We start from the raw sequence: 16158 nt of genomic DNA, 5'->3' as shown, positions 1-16158 counted from the left end.
CATTAGCCAAGCTCAGCCATGAGAGAGCACTACACCTCCTCACCCTTATCTGTGCGTGCTGGGGAGAGGCAAGCCAGCCTGTGTAGGAGCTCCCTGAGCCTGTGTTCTCCTTGTGAGCCTCACAGGTTCCCACCCCAGCAGCATCTGTCCCAGGGATGTTGGTGTTAGATAGCTTGAAAATCAACAGAGTAACACCTACACTTGCTCTAAGGAGCACACAGCAGCTTCTTTTCTGCTTTGCTTGCCTGGAGCGCCCAGACAGAAGCAGGCCTGGCCTGTTCAGAGAGCGAATCAGATCCTATGTGCACAGCTTCTCCATTTTATTTGTGAGTTCTTCTCTTCTACAGACTCACAAAAGAAAGGCTCTAAAGAGGCAAAACAAAAAAACACCTTGCAAGTACTCTACAAAGAACTCAAGCCACCTGCTACATGCAACAAACCACTCCTACATCCAACCCTCTGCCACTATTTTCTGCAAAAGTATTCCTTTTCACACCACGTTTTATGAAGTTATTAGCATGTAGCTTCTCCAACCTCACCCAGAGCACATACAAGCTCACACAAATAGAGGATATCTCCTCTATCAAGGAAGTAAAACTGAGAATGCAATGAAAACATTTAAAAAAATCTTACAAAAGAAAGCCAAAGTTCTTACCTCATGAAGAAAAACGTGTTATTTTTCTCTGCTGTGCTCCAAACACACTACTTTCCCCTACCTCACCCCCATCAGGCTAGAGGCAGCCCTCAGCGGTCAATTTAAAAGCTCACAGGTGCTAAAATGATAAGCAGAGAAGTATTACGGGTATGCTGGGGTGGCAAACCCTGCAGTAGAGGGTTTACCTCAAGCAGGGTCCCAGAGGAGGTAAAATGCTTCAGTCAAACTGAGGTCTACCAAAAAGCCCTACCAGCTCGAAATTCTTTACTTTTCTTATGCAAACTTTTAGAAATCTTAAGCCACCAATGATATGCTCGTATTCTCCCTCTCAGCTGATTAATACATTTGGGGTATTTCTGTACTTGACCTTCGTTTTCCTCAAGTCGTTGTCTAGAATACCCATTTACCACCAGCCGCACAGCTTGGTACAGTCATCTTCAGAACAGAGCCCAGATCTGTATCCTGGGCACGTCCTACATGTGTCTGGCTGTGGGAAAAGAAGTCTTACCTTTACTTCCTTTTGAGGGGATGAATTATTATTATATTTTTTAACATTTCAAATGCTGTTTATGGAGGGCAAGGTGGAGGAAACTTTTACTTTTGCTTCAAGTTAGAACTTACCTTCTGTTATGACTCCAGATGCTGGAAGCAAGTTACAGAATAACAGTATTTTTCAGTTTACAACAAAAAGCTAACAGACAAATAATAAGGCAAAAAAAAAAAAACTACTTCAATCTTAATCTACTTTATTTGTATAAAGCTGCATTCTTTACAAAATGAGAGGTTTTGTTTAAAAAGCTGTTCTACCTGGTCTAGTTTCCAAGCTGTTGTATGGCCAGGAGTTTGAAAAGATGTGAAGAAAATGCCCTTTCTGAAATAAAGAACAATAATAAGGAAAGTACACTGCTAGGTTGATGGTTGGACTAGATGATCTTGAAGGTCTCTTCCAACCTTAATGATTCTATAGGTTACAGATGTTTTGAACAGCTGATAGTAAGAAAGTCTTTCTCAAGACTTCTATTGCCTTGTTCTGGCTCCATGGGGCAGGACAGATGAAAGAGTATCAGCTGTGCACGAGGAGGCTTTTGTTCTTTGAACTCTACCCAGGAGGTTTTGGGTTGTGCTAGTGAAGGCTTAAGGCTAAGCTGTACCCCAGGGCTTTTCTGCAGGACAGGTGAGGAGGAATGTTGGCTTATCATTCACTTCTTTTTAGCTCAAATTGAAGCTACAAATGTATCTGGGTACCTGAGACAAGAATGTGTAACAGCATTTTTACTGGCACTGACTAGCTCTCAGAGCAGATGGGCACAGCGGCAGCCCTCATCACATCTTCCTCAGCCTCCTACAGAAGTAGCTCAGAGGTGGAAGGAGAGACCTAACCCAGCGAGGTTCACCAAGTAACAGCCAGATTTCACAGTGGCTATCACATCCTTTGCCTATTCCATCTGCCCATAATATGAACTCTGGTTTTAGTAGCTGCATATTAAGCCCAGACACAAATTGTTTAGATCATTCATATGGAAATGGAATAATAATAGCCTCGTTTTGAACTTTTGTGCTCACACAAGCATTTTTCACCAGAAGCTTTCAAAATCAGTAGGTCTCCCCTTATACATACGTATTCCATAGAAATAGTCCTGTTTTTATTAACCCTGAAACTGAATACACATGTTTCTTATGTAGGACAGAATAGTTTCAGCTATGGAGTTCCCAGTCTAAATATACAAATTAGACAAGTCAAGATATGAGACCAGAAAAGAAAGGTGAAACATCTTGCTAGAGATCAATGATGAGACAAAAACACTTTCACTCTCAAGCCCCACCACCCTTTGCTGGATCACGCTATCTTGAACTGCTTTACTTGCTCCAGATAGTTTTAATAAAGCTACATTGAACTGGAAGATGATTCTTCTGGGCCCCTCACATTCATCTTAGCAGGCTTTATGGCCTTTTGAAATAGTTTTGTTCCCTTCTTTGGTTTAAAAACAACAGAAATGGTTCTTCAGAGGTGGAACTCATAGCTGGCCAGAAGGAGGTACAGGTACATCTGCTCCTAATGGACTATTTAACACTGTCTTATAGCAGACACAAAATCACTTGCTCCCTTAGGTATCTCTACACCATTTGTTTAGATCTTGATGGCAACAGAATTAGGGTTTAGTCAAATTCTGAAACTGAGAAATAGCGTTTGCTAGAGTGTTTTTCAGTTCAGAGAAACAATTTGGTCCCATGCCACAGAAGGTAAACAGGATAGAAACTCATTTTCCTTATTATAGCACAGTGTTCAGCCATACAATATGCACAAGGTCTGAGCTGAATTACATGATAACCTGTGTCCATTTTCAGTGGAGAGCAGTATGGCATCCCCCTTAATGCTGTGTGGTTATTACTTGAATTTATACAAATGAGAAATATTTCAAGAAGTAGTATAGCAAATGATTAGTAGAATAGAATTAGTAGAAGTAGAATAGCAAATGATTTTCATAGCTCATCTTCCAGAAAATATATATATATGTATGTATATATATATATATAGTTTAGGACAACCAAAATATTTGAGCACTTAGTCAATTTGAGCAGTTTGTTGAAAAGTGAGAAAATTGCTGGGAATGTCAAAAGTTTCCAGTTTTTAGTTCTGAAGCAGTATTTTCCTTTGAAATAAACTAACTAAAGAGAGTCAAATGCAAGAAAATCCTAGAACAGTGGGCATGGAAGACTCCTTATGACTGAATTATCTGAGCTTGATCTGAACAAAATCCACTATGAGACACTTAGGGTAGTTTGCAGTGTGCCCGCATGATGGACTTCTGGGTTCTGGCTCACATACTGTTGTACTGCTCTCTGCTGCATGCTGAGGATGGGTGCCCTCTCTTCCCAGAGGCCACAGCTGCCCCAGCTCCCTGCTGACATGCTGGTGGCACAGAGCAGATGTAACACTTGCCTTGAAGAACAGCTCCAGAGTAAGCCAGAAGAGCCCATCTCGGAGGCTGGCGGTTTCTGCTGTGGGAAGAAATGTATGTCTTTTCTTGGTCAGACTGCCCCCTCCAGCCCCCTGAAATGGTTTGAGACCTTTTTATCTGTTGTTATGGCCACAGGACACAGCAGCAGGTCAGAGAAGGAAACCTGAAAACCTGTCAGCCTCCTCAGCGCAGTCACTCCTCTGGCATTCCAGGCCTTGCTCACAAACCCATTTGAGCAAGGAAGGGCCCTGTGGGCTCCAGGAGGCTCTGGGACTGGCTGAGGCCAGATGCAGCAACTCATCTTTCTGTCCAGGCACTGGAGCAGCGAGAGACAAAAATGAGTGGGAAACTGAATTTCCTCTGCTGAAAGATTAAAAAAATAACTCCTCTAAATCAGGACAGAAACTGTTAGAAAACTATTTCCCCCTCTCTCCCCCTGCGTAGGAGGGGAAATATGGAGGGAGCAGTAAAAAATGTTTAATTTTAAGTGATCCCAAATGAATTTTTCGGCTTGTCATGCAGGCTGTGAGCCAGTCCAGGATGACAGTGACCCAGGCCAAGGTGAACAGACTGCCAGGGGCCACAGACGGAGGCAGGGAAAAAGCCACTTGCAAACATCGCTCCCCAGCACGCTGTCAGAAACAGCTCCGTCTACAAGCACAGCTAACTCCTCTCAAGAGCTGGCAGAACTGAAGAAGTCCCACAAAGTGTTTTGGCTCTGTCAAATCAGCCATTACCAAATAAAAAATATGATGTGCTGGGTAATTTTTCCCCAACTCTAGCTGCATGATATAGTTAATCAGACAGAGGGGTGGTCATTATTACCATCAGAAATTATTTTTGCCATATTACACGGGAAATAGAGTACAGACTAGTAGGATGAGCTCTGGAGACTTTGTCCCACACACTGTTATACACCTGGAGCGCTAAAACATGAATACTTGAGCAGTGGGATAACACCAATTCCTGTAGAGAGAATGCGGGCACAGATCCCACAAGTTATGCTGAAGAAGAGCTGATTAAGAATGCCAAGTTTTGTCCGTGTGTAAATTTACAGTTGGTGGCATTTCCACTGTAAGTGCCATTGTCAAGATTTTAGGACTGGATTGCAAAAAAAAAAAAAGTATTTGACTGAAACTTGCCATTCAACTTCCCATCATCGGAGTAAAATACCATACTGTACCAAGAGTGAAAAGAGAGAGAGAGAGAGAAAACAACAACATTTAGCAGGTTTTAAAATTATGCAGATATTTTTAATGGCTTGGAGTATTCAGACACTCACTCATATGTCAGAAAACAGATTTGATTTATAGGAATGACATTTGGCAGAGCAATTAATCCATACTATGTTCTAATCATGTTTGGTACTAGGAGAGGAAAAAAAAGTCAAACTTAGGTTTAAAGCTGACTGTGCCAGGAATTATTTTCAAAGAAGGCTCAGAAGGGTTTTTAGTAAGCTCAAGGACAAAATCTGGTCTTTTATTCCTTCCCTACTCCACCACCCACCACGAGAATGAAGATTGCATCCCATTTTCTAGTTGAAACTCAACAATTCAATCTTCTTGTCTCCACTGGGAGTGAAATGGGAGTCTGGACCTCTTTGGTTGCTAAGCAGAAAAAACCTCTTTCCCACGTTATTCCTCAACCTCAATGAGACTGTCTAAATGAAATCTAAGGAGGGAAACTATGGATGGTTCCTCAAAAAAAATCTCGGTTTCATCAGGCAGAGCAGGGATTTGCCTTTGTGTGACTGCCCTTTGGTTTGATTTGGGGCAGAGCTCTTGTTTTTACTAGAATGAAACTTCCACTTGTCTCCATTTTGTCCCCACATTTTCCATCTCAGAAATGTTTCCTGAGACGGCAATGTAGAGCTTCTCATCTGGCACTGCTTAGATCTTCACTGCCAGAGCATTTACAGTTGACTATGGAGGCTTCTCATGGCCAGAGGGCATTGCCACTGCTCAGGTACCTGTGGCAGCTGGCGTTATGGCAGAGGCCCAGGACTAAAGCTGCAGCTTCCCTCCCGTGGACTGAGCGGGATCTTCTTGTTTCAGGCTCTGGGACCCCGTGTCCCTGAGAAGGGTGTTCTGCTGAGACCCAACACACTTACTCACTGCTCACTTGGCCAGCAGATCTTCTGAGTGTCCGTGCTCCTCTCGGTACGCCCATGGCTGCTGACACCTTCCTTTTGCTGGGCTGCTTTTGTACGAGCATTGCCTCTGTTGCCTTTATTCCCATCCCTGACATTGATTTCTGCAGAGAGGAAAAACAACCTTGTGTTTATCATCCAGCCTGACAGACATGACCATTAAGAAAAGCTTCTCTGACAAATCCATTAGAGACTACAAGAGCAAGCACTACATGGTAGCTTTTCACTTACAGACTTTGCAGAAGATGCGAGTTAGCTCACGCAGTGACTGCACCATGTCTAACACAACGCTAGTGCCAGTTTTGCCAGAAGAAATCTTTCCTAGAGCCTATTTTTTCTCAAATCTCTCAGAATTAAAGCTGACAGCTGTTCCACAAAATACTAACACTAGACAAGTAGCTGAGTTTGTACCATGGACTGCTCACCACTAGTGGCTGGGCATTCACCAACAAATTAAAAAAAATCTACACTTCATGTGATTATTCTGTTCTTCTTGGTTGGTTGGTGTCTGGAATTATTTTTAAAACCATACCTCCTCTTTCCACTAACTCTATTACCTCTTCTTCATACCCCAACTCCTGCTTAATTCATTCACAGATGAAAACATATTCCTCTACACTCCCTCCAGAATAGCTTTAAAAAGCCAAGGTTACACTTTTAAGGCAAATAAATAATTATTTCAGCAGACTGGTTTTAACACCTGCTACGAAGATTGCAAAAACACATTCTACCTATAACTCAATTTTCTCACACTCATAACTCAGAAAATATTTGCCTCTGGGTTTAATAGCTTCCATATTCTTTTCTGTCTGAAGATGTATCGTTAAATATTATTACTACTGGAGGTATGTTTGGGCAACGTCTTTCAGCCGTATTTGAATTAAAGGGAGAGAGAAGAAAAATTCTGACCAGATGCACTATTTTTGGAAGATGACTACAAAAAAACAGCTGACCTAAGCTAGCTTCTACTGAAAATTATACCTGTAGGAAAGAGGAAGGTAGGAGAGAAAAGTTCAGAAACACTGAGGAGTGACTTTGGGGCCTGCTGTAGGAGCCGCAGACTCCTGCAGCAGCCAAGTAAGGCCTCAACCCCCAGTAGGTTTGCTCTCCCCTGAGCCAGCCATCCCAGCCCACCGGGGAGTTGATGGGGCAGCCTGTGCAGGGGGAGCAGAGTGCCCTCAGGGAAAGGGGATGTACCCCAGCACCCATCAAACAATCAAAATACAGTACAGTAAAACATCGACGTTAGGAACTGGAGTTAAAAAACAGAGGCAAAACCATTGATCTTGTGACTTTTTCTGCCCATAAATATGCCAGCACTCCACCATGGCTTCTGCTCAGTGGCACATGCAGATCTCGGCCACAAATGCTGCTCTTGCAGCACAAGCTGCAGAGGCGCGGTGAAGCCAAGTGGAGCAGTAAGCAAGGAACCTTTCCACTCCTGGTTCCCACTTTAAACTCAGTGCTACTGCTCATTTCCTCAGAGCAGCCCTGTGCAGACAAAACCTCCTACCTGCAGGAACTGCCACAGGAGTCAGTGGAGTCTGCCTCAAAACCCATGCATTACATCGCTCACTGCCATAGCTGAGAGACTCCTACATTTTGCCATGATGAATTCATCCTGTGCTGCCTCAACCCTGCTGGGCAGCAGAGAAGCAGTGACAGGACAGGCACCAAGGCTCGCTCACTCCCAGGGCTGCCCAAGCTCTGGCCCACACCAGAAGCACCCACGCAAGCACCCCGAAGCTGCACCCCTTGGGTCACAAGCCAGCTGGGCTGGCCTGGAGCAGGGCCGCAGTCTCCCTGGTGCAAAGACTGATGGTTTGTGTCCAGTCTTTCTGCTGGAAAAACTCCTGCTGTCCAGCTGTTGTTCCCTGAGTGCCAGGGGCAGCCCCCCGCTCGCTTTGCGCCTTCCCCACAGCCAGCCCTCATTTGAGCACCAACTGATCTCCATACAGTGCTGCGAGCTGCTCCACTTTTGCTACGCAAAGCCAGCTGGCGGATGGGTTACCCAAGGCATGAATTCACAGATCACTTACAGTGCAAACAGTCTGACAAAAAAAAAGCCATAAAACAAAAATAGGGAATAATATCCAAATGTGGCATTTCAGGCGGAGTATCTCAGGCTATTGCCCTCCCACAGAAGTTACTCAGCTGAAACTGGAGCAGATAAAGACCCCAAACCTTGCATCCTTCCACATGCAAGTATCTTGAGGTCTGATCCAGTGCTCAGCTGAGTCAAGAGAAAGACTTCTGTTTGCTTCATTAGGTCACAGTAAGTATGCTTCTGCCTGAACTTGGAGTCTGATTTATGCATTTTCACATCTAACGTGATATTTTGCTATGAAAACTTTCAATTATACCTGCCTGAAATCTCCTAGATTTGATAGTAATTGGTGCTTTTTCCTTGCACTGACAGAGACAGACAGCATCTGAGTAGTCATTATCTCTCGCAGAAGTACACAAACTGGTAAGCGTTTCAGGTTTGATGTTACAACTGCTCGCTGTCACCTTGGTATCTGCTGCTGCCAGTTATTCCCTCCACAAACTCTTTGTCAGAACGCTTACGTTTTTGCTGGAGAGCTTTCAAGTTCTCTTTGCGAGCTGAAATCCACATCACACACACAGGCATGCACACACTCTACTTTAAATATCATAAACAAATGATACCACAAGCCTTTTCAAAGCATCTTAGAGATCTCTCTTCTTCCACAGGATAACTTATGTGAATTTTTCTGAGGAAGCCTTACATGTTGATTTTATTTTTATTTTTTAATAATAGGAAATAGGTGTTTCCTTGGTGCTTGAATATTGAAGTCTGGAGTGTGGATTCTTCAATAGATGTGGCAGCATGTGGGTATTCTCTCCCGTTTTAGAACTCAAGTTGCTATAACAACCCACAGCATCTGCTCAATCCAGTACCTAAGTGTCTTTTTTTTTTCCCCTTCCTTTCCTTTTGGGTCTCCTATTCTTCTGAAGTCAAGTGCTTTGCCTTGCTTTTTATTTAAGGAGCTAGCTTATGCTCTGATGTCTATATGCAGAATGACCTGAAAGAAGACAAAACCTGTGCTGAAAAGATCACAAGTTTTAGAGAGTATCTGGCCAAGTGGGATGACTTCTGTGCTCAGCCCAGTTCCTGACAAAGTCAAGATTCACCAGTTTTGTGACATGAACTTGAAATTAAGTGCTACAGCATGTGACAGTGTGGGTTTCTCTGATGAATGATGGACAAATGATGAACACTTTCAGGGAGCCACTGACAGAACAAGAGCCAAGAGATGGACAACCTGGTCTTGCCTCTAACTGGCTCTGTATAATTATTTTGTTTCCTACTTATCAACCACTTTCCTCTCCACTTTTTAATCTCTTTGATTTTTAATTAAATGGATTTTTTTTCCAGAGGGGAAAAAACAAGACACAGAACATTTTTCATTCGTACCAGAACAGCAATGCCACACAGGCATTGTGGTTTGGATATCCCACCCTCCTCTGTGGGTTAGCTGCCCAGGTTTCTTGCTTCATCATACACGACTCCTTGTGAAAGAGGAGCTGTCACTTCTGGAGACCCTGGCTGCAGTGCATCATGGAAAGTGCAGACCAGCTATGTCCTACATACAGAGGAGAATGGAAATGCAGCTGTGGATCCCAGGAAGTGGACAGGATGCTGGCTTTAATGGAAATATATCTGGCTTAGGATAAAACATTTTTATCTGAGTTTTAAAAAATGCTTAGTATTTTCTATCCATGTAAGTCATTTTCATTAAAATTCACTTTGCACTTAAAATGCTTTCCACAAAAGCATTTGGATTTTCTTATCAGCTCAGCTCTGAAATGCTGCTACAATCAGCAGGTAATGGTGCTATGCATAGGCGGGTTTGTCCAGGCGCCGTCATAATGGCTTGTCAGAAACCAGGAAGGGAGATGACATTTCTTGGAGGCTTCAGGCCACACACACTTAATCCCTCAGAAGGGATAGAGCAACGTTCATGATAACGCGCAGAGCAACCAACTGCCCTTTGCAGTTATGCACACAGATAACTTGTAAATAACTGAGGATCCAGCTGCCCTGTCCTGACCCAAACACAACTCTGAATTCTCTTCTCTGCACCAATGCACTGCTGAGGGACATGCCCAAAGCTACAGAACAGGCTCACCGTGGGTAGGATTTGCAGGCTTCTTGCTTCCACGTAAGCTCTGCAGGAAGGTGGCACTGTGAAGCCAAGCTCCTTGTTGCCTCATGCAGCTGCCCCTGCCTGCAAGCAAACTCTCTAGCAAAGACAGTGCATACAGCTAATGAGAGACCTGGGTCATGGGCACAGCTAGAGCATGTACCATGTCTCTTCAGCCTTTACCACCCCCTGACACTCAATACACCGGATATTCAAGGCGAGAGTCCACGGGGACTAGCAAACACAACAGTGAGGAGGGCTGAGCCATGCGGATGGAAGATGGTGGTTCTGGGAGCAGAAGGAGCAGTCTTGGGGAACAGGAGATGGCTCAGAGCCATCCCAGGGACTGGGAACATGGAAAGCCTCCAGAGAGGTCTGTCATCCTCCCAGCTCTCCCTTCTCCTTTGCCACCACTAGACTTAATCTTTGTCTTTCCCTGCACCTAGATACTGAGCAATATCTGGATCTACTGAGGAGAGCCAGACATTGGCTAGGTGTCCTTCACCTCATATATGGACTTTTGGGGCCAACTGTAAGTAATCCGGTGCCATGAAAGCTCCCATGAGGGGCAAGCAACCTGGTTTCCCATTTGTCTCAGGAAGCACAAGATAATTTTCTCTGAAATCACACCTTTCTCCTTCAAAGCTTCTGTGTATATTTGGTAACTTTTACATATGTCATTTCTGTACCACAGCCACAGCTCCCACCTGGAGTTTTGCAACATTGTCCACATGTTACCTTTCCTGAAGGATATAAATGTGTTACTGATACTATTTTCGTACTACAGAGAGAAAGCGAGAGGAAAAGAAAGCAGAAGGAACGCAGTTGCTTGCCAACTGTGGCTCACCTTGTGCTGCAGAAAGGGAACACAGAAGATCCTCCTTTCCCTCTTACTTTGCAAACACACAGAGATGGGGTGTTTCTCCCCAGGCACAGGGACAAACACCACCCTGAGCCAGCAACCTTGCTGCTGTCTGCCTGCCAAGGAGATGTGTGCACTGTCCCTCCTTGCCCCCAGCATTTAATGGCAGCCTCTGAGACCGGGCAGCTACGGTGCAGCGACGCCCGGGCAACAGAGGACCAGTCTTGTTCTGCCTCTTCACTGCTCGTGCCACAGCCCCTCAGTGTTCTGCCATGAGATAGGCACACTGCACTTCCTCCACAGGTAGGGACAAACGCTGTGGGTTGGTGGTGTTCTCTCCCCACCCGCACTCCCTGAGGGTGCTCAGAAGTGGCGCTCTGTGAGGCTGAGTGTGCTGTGGGGACGGGAGCGTGGAACCAGCGAGGGACAAGCAGTGAGCGGTCTTCGGTCAGCAACGGCCTTCATGCTGATGGTACCTCAATTCTTTCCCATAGTCTGAAGGCAGCAGCCACGTGGGTCCCCTCACCGTGTCTCCATCCCTGTGGAAGTATGGAAGCACAAAAGCAATTATAGCTATTGCAGAAATCGTGCAAACTGAAGTAGAAGTGGGCAAGGGGACTCCAGGGAAGATTTGAGTGTTCAGATAGGGGTCACATTTAAGAGCCTGTACAGTGTGAGAGGCCCAGGTCAAGAGAACTGGGCTAAGAAGCAAAACCACCTCCAGCATGCATACACGTGACTCTGTTACAGGACAATGACACCCTTTTAATCTCCTTCAGCTTTCCCTGCGTTGCTATAAATCAGCACAGGTTAGCCTTGCTGTGCTGATTTACACCAGCTGAGGACCTGGTGTTCAGTATAAAGAACATGTGATAAACCATTACACCATTAACCTAATTAAAGAACCTTAACAAGCCATTAACCCATTAAGACATTCCCAAAGACTGGTCATTGGAATCTCAAGATTCCCGTCTAGTGGAAGACAGGTTCCTATCTAGTGGAAAACACAGCCACACACTAGTTGCTAGTGTGATGAAAAGATCTGAATATTTTAAATAGACAAATCTATTTATCTTTGCTTTACCAAGAGTTTTTCTTACTGATTTGGGCAGGAAAGAGGCCATGTAGGCACCTGTTCATTCAACACCTTTTTCTAAAACCCAGGATTAACTGGATGCTACTCCGAAACCCGAGCAGGAGAAAATATAGCTACAGTCAGATTTTATTATTACTAATGCTCTGATTAAAGTAACACAATCTGACCCAGAGCTTTAATTCCTACGTAGAGGTCATAAACAAATTAAATATTAAGATATCTTTCATTGTAGACGTGGCAGTTTTGATCACAAATGATTAAAGCTCCTTATGAGAAGTCCAGTAAATATTGTCTTGAAATCTACCTTTTAAAGTTTTATTTTAAACTCTACTACTAGATACTCATTCTTGTTCTGCCACGGTTTGAGGCCTGACAAGTCTATCAATTTCCTAGTCGCATCTCTGCATTGGTATTTAAAAATCAAACCTCTAAAATGACAGTTGTCTTCTTTGTATTGTGGTGACCTAAAATCCTGGTAACAAATGTCCTGATCAGCACAGCTGCTCTCTAAATTAGGATCCAGAATGGGGGATCAGTCCCACTGGAGATTTTGGGAGGTCACACTGGGTGCAGGGGAAAGCATTATGTCCGATGATTAGGCAAAATTACAAATACACTTACACACCAGGTACCATTTTTAGCTCTTTGCAGTAGGGTTCAGTGGTGTTACAGCCTGGACTCCTCCATATGTGTAATCAGCACTGACAACTTGTTAAGTAATTCTTCTGCAACCCAGCAAGGAGAACATAAGAGATTGCCTGTGCTCCTTGGGCAGGTTGGGACCAAACGCAGACCAAGAGATGTTTAAAAAGTATTTTCATTAGGCAGCATTTCCAGCTGTACCACTAACACTGTTCAAAATGGAAAGCAATTCTCTTCCTGGCACCATTTCAGAAGATTTAAAATGCATCATTCTAATTACTGCCTGACGAATAATCCTGGAATGCTAGCTGGGAAGTTTGCAGTGCAGACAACAGATATATTATCACCATGCTGGTATATTGAACTTTTTATGATGTCTAATATCTCTAGGTTATAAATGAGTGAAAGCATCCTTTGCCTCTGATGGAGATACAGCCCTCTAGCACGCAAGCTGAAGGTTCAAACATCAGTGTGCCACAGCTACAGGCCCAAGGTCATTTTTGTGCTCAATCAGTCTAGAACAGTTGCCAAATCTGTCTTCTGATTATTCCCGATCATTTTAGATGATGATTTCATTGAGTCTTTCCAGAAATTCATAGAACTCCTCCAGATTACATTAACTCCTTGCAGTGCTGTGTTACAATGATTGCTTGATCACACAAAGGTCAGTCTCCTTTATCAAGGCCACACGTAGATCTGTATCTGCTTCTAGCGATTCAAACTCCTTCAGAGGTCTGATTCATTCCTTCTTTTCGCCTCCCCAAGCTCCTGGCAGTGCCTGGGATCTCCCTGTTCCCAAACACCACCAAGAACTTCATCCTCCTCAGATCACAGCCCTGCTTTGGCAGTCCAGGGGACGCAGAGCCTTCAGCGGGCTGCGGATATGAATACTTTGGCTGGTGTTTGAGGGAGGGAGCTCCCATGCCAACTTTTCCGAGCATTGCCTATCACTCGTATGAGGTGCATTCAACACGCAGAGCTGGTTTAACACAAAATCCTGAATGAGTCCAAGGGAACAAGTGTGACTCACATGTCAAGAGATCAAGAGAGAAGTTTCAAGTGGGACGAGCAGCCATTAGGAGAGGTAAGGACGAAAGAAGATTTTTAAGTCCCTGTTGCCCCACAAAGCAGATGCCTAATACAAGCACAAACCGAATACCAGCACTGAAAATTGTGCCATCTGTAAACACCTCTGGCAGTGCCTGCTTATCACCCAGGCAGCAATGTGGGCTGATTTCACGGTATTCAATAAACTTAAGCTCCCCCTTCTCTCTCTTTTTTCTTTTAAGAAATAGCTATTTGACATAAACATCTTTGTTTGGCATATCACTAGGAGATCTGCTGCTAATTATAATGCTGAACCCAGATGCTGGTGGAGGAAATTAATCTACGTCCTGCGTAGCTTGTTGGGCTTGTTTTAGTAGGTTTGCCAAATATTTAGTGAAACCCTCATATGACTTTTATTATCTGGAGATAGATATTAAAGGGCCAAATACTGTTCTCATTCTCACTGGTGTAAATCTAGACAGTTCCATGGAGGGAAATAAATATAGTTACATTACTATGGATTTACATGACGTTAGTCGAGATTTACAGTACTGTAAATCCTCGAGAGGGGAACTAGGAAGCTAAACCACAAATACTTTATCATCTAAACCTGGTCTCTTGTCTTAACAGCTGAAAAAGTTTCAGTCCTGAGCAAAATGCCAGCATTCAACATTTAGTTTGCTACACTGAAATATAGAAATCACTTTTTTTTTCTTTTCAAGTTGGCCTACACTTGTGGAGTAAGTGACATCGAAACAACTCTGTTCAGAAAGACAAAAGTGTTTCATTACAAAACAGTTCAAGCTCTGAGCTGTCCCTGGGGCCAAAGAGCCTCATTTTCCTCTCTGATTTACCTGCAGCTCCCACAGCACCCCATAACACACCAGCAGTGGGGGAAGGCCACCTGCAGGGCAGCTGTCTGCACAAAAAGGGTTACCCCAGGGTGAATGCTGGTCTCATGGACCTGAAGTCCCAGGAGTAACAGGTGAGCTCACCTGGGCCCAAGGGATGCTCCCGCTCCCCCAAAGCAAAGCACTGCAGTAGGAAAAACATTCCAACCAACCAAAGAAAAAAATACATGTTCCGGCTGCAGAAAAATCAACATTTTCTGTGCAGAAAGCATTTGCTTTTGTTACTGTCCCCTTTCCCCACCAATGTGTACTACATCGTAGTTTCCTGTTGCAGAACTGGGAAGGAGGGAACCACCAAAATATGTGGTATTTCCCACATAGAAATGGAAGCTTTTTACAAATGGAAGATTTTGACTCTAAGCTTCAATCTAACTTAGAAAAGAAAAAAAGAAAAAGAGAAAAGAAAAAGAGAAAAAGAAGAAAACAGAAAAGAAAGAAGGAAAAAAAGAAAAAAAGAGCAAACCTTTAAACCAAATATCCCTGACGTCAGTGTTCCCCAAACTGAAGCAAATCTATGTTGTGAAAAGTGTATTTTCCATGAGAAACAAAACTGACAGAAAATTTCCCACCCTGCTCTCAGACAAAGCTGAGTAAGCCGGAAGAGCATCCCTGTATGCCAGCTGACATTTAAGGCAGCAGTATCATTTAAGCAATACAGACCCACAGACAGGAAATTTCCTAGGGAAAAAAAAAAATCCTGCTGAGAGATGATAACCTCTGGTACAATGACGGGTTATTAACCCCAGCTGGTCATCATTGGTAGGAAATGCCATAGCCCTCAAGTGGGGTGGTGACTATAGGAAGAAAACATGCATTTATAAAGTAATGATATAAATTTGTAATTGAAATAGATGATGTGGTTTCATCTATGGCATTTACAGTGCACCATTTAATTGTATTTACCCTGCTGGAAATTTACTTTTTAGAGAAGTCCCATGTCCTGTGATTACGAGTGTAAAACCACCTCCTGCTATAAGGAGCAGAGGGATCTTTGCAGCAAGGCCTGTCACTAAAAAACAGATTTCCATTTCGTGGAACAGGCTGCGGAGCCCAACTCACAAGTTAAGAGATCCTTAGGGATCCATGTAGATCAAAGTAATTTACAGGAGCCTGAGGCTAGCTGTACAAACTGAGCAAAGTCCAGTTCTCAGCCTGACAGTAATTGATTGGGACAGACTTTAGGCAAAACAAGTTCCCCATACCCTGACCTGCACGATGCTTGGGAGTCCTTTGTGCTTAGTTCCTGCCTGAGCAGAGTAAGGAGCGGAAGAGCAAGTTCTTGTTCGAGGCGATCCTCTTGTATTGCATGCTGGAAGGCACTGCCACCAAATAAATCTCTTCAGCACATTTATTGTCTCTCTTACATCCTTTTGCTCTGCTATTCTCTGTGGAGCTGTTTGCCACCTGCATTTGCTCTGCATTTTGCCCACACTACACAGGTTTAATTTTCAAGTGTCTTTTCCAAGCCAGGAGGGGCAAAAGTAATTTGCTACATTAGCAGGCAGGTTAAGTATCCTTCCATGCAGCAGCAAACGCTTATCCTTTCTGACAGACTCATCTGACAGCAGAGGGTACGTTCACCTTTGATGTGGGTTTGGAGAGCTCCAGTGCTTTGTGTACTCTTTTGGGCTAAAGCAAATACAACATAATTTGCCTTTCTGCAGCAT

The 16158-nt window shown here is 43.9% G+C and overlaps 1 protein-coding gene across 4 annotated transcripts in view; it reads right to left on the bottom strand.

The window, feature by feature from the left end:
- The window catches only part of LOC121072112, a 67699-nt gene that overhangs the window by 4327 nt on the left and 47214 nt on the right, over nt 1-16158 (bottom strand). For 2 of the 4 annotated variants that reach the window (XR_005821010.1, XR_005821011.1), the window contains 2 exons: nt 10781-11334; nt 4872-5868 (listed from right to left, as the gene is read on the bottom strand). Coding sequence is in view for 1 of the 4 variants with exons in the window: in XM_040561373.1 (XP_040417307.1) it covers nt 3475-3655; nt 5726-5868 (324 nt within the window). In the remaining 3 variants the exon portion in view is untranslated. Of the gene's footprint in view, nt 1-3248; nt 3656-4871; nt 5869-10780; nt 11335-16158 lie in introns of those variants that run through there. The other 2 variants (XR_005821012.1, XM_040561373.1) reach the window with 2 other exon arrangements.

The sequence above is a fragment of the Cygnus olor genome, chromosome 6 (genome assembly GCF_009769625.2).
Source record: "Cygnus olor isolate bCygOlo1 chromosome 6, bCygOlo1.pri.v2, whole genome shotgun sequence".
NCBI classification, from domain to species: Eukaryota; Metazoa; Chordata; class Aves; order Anseriformes; family Anatidae; genus Cygnus; species Cygnus olor.
Note: the sequence above shows the minus strand (reverse complement) of the source record. Positions and strands in the feature narration are given on the sequence as shown.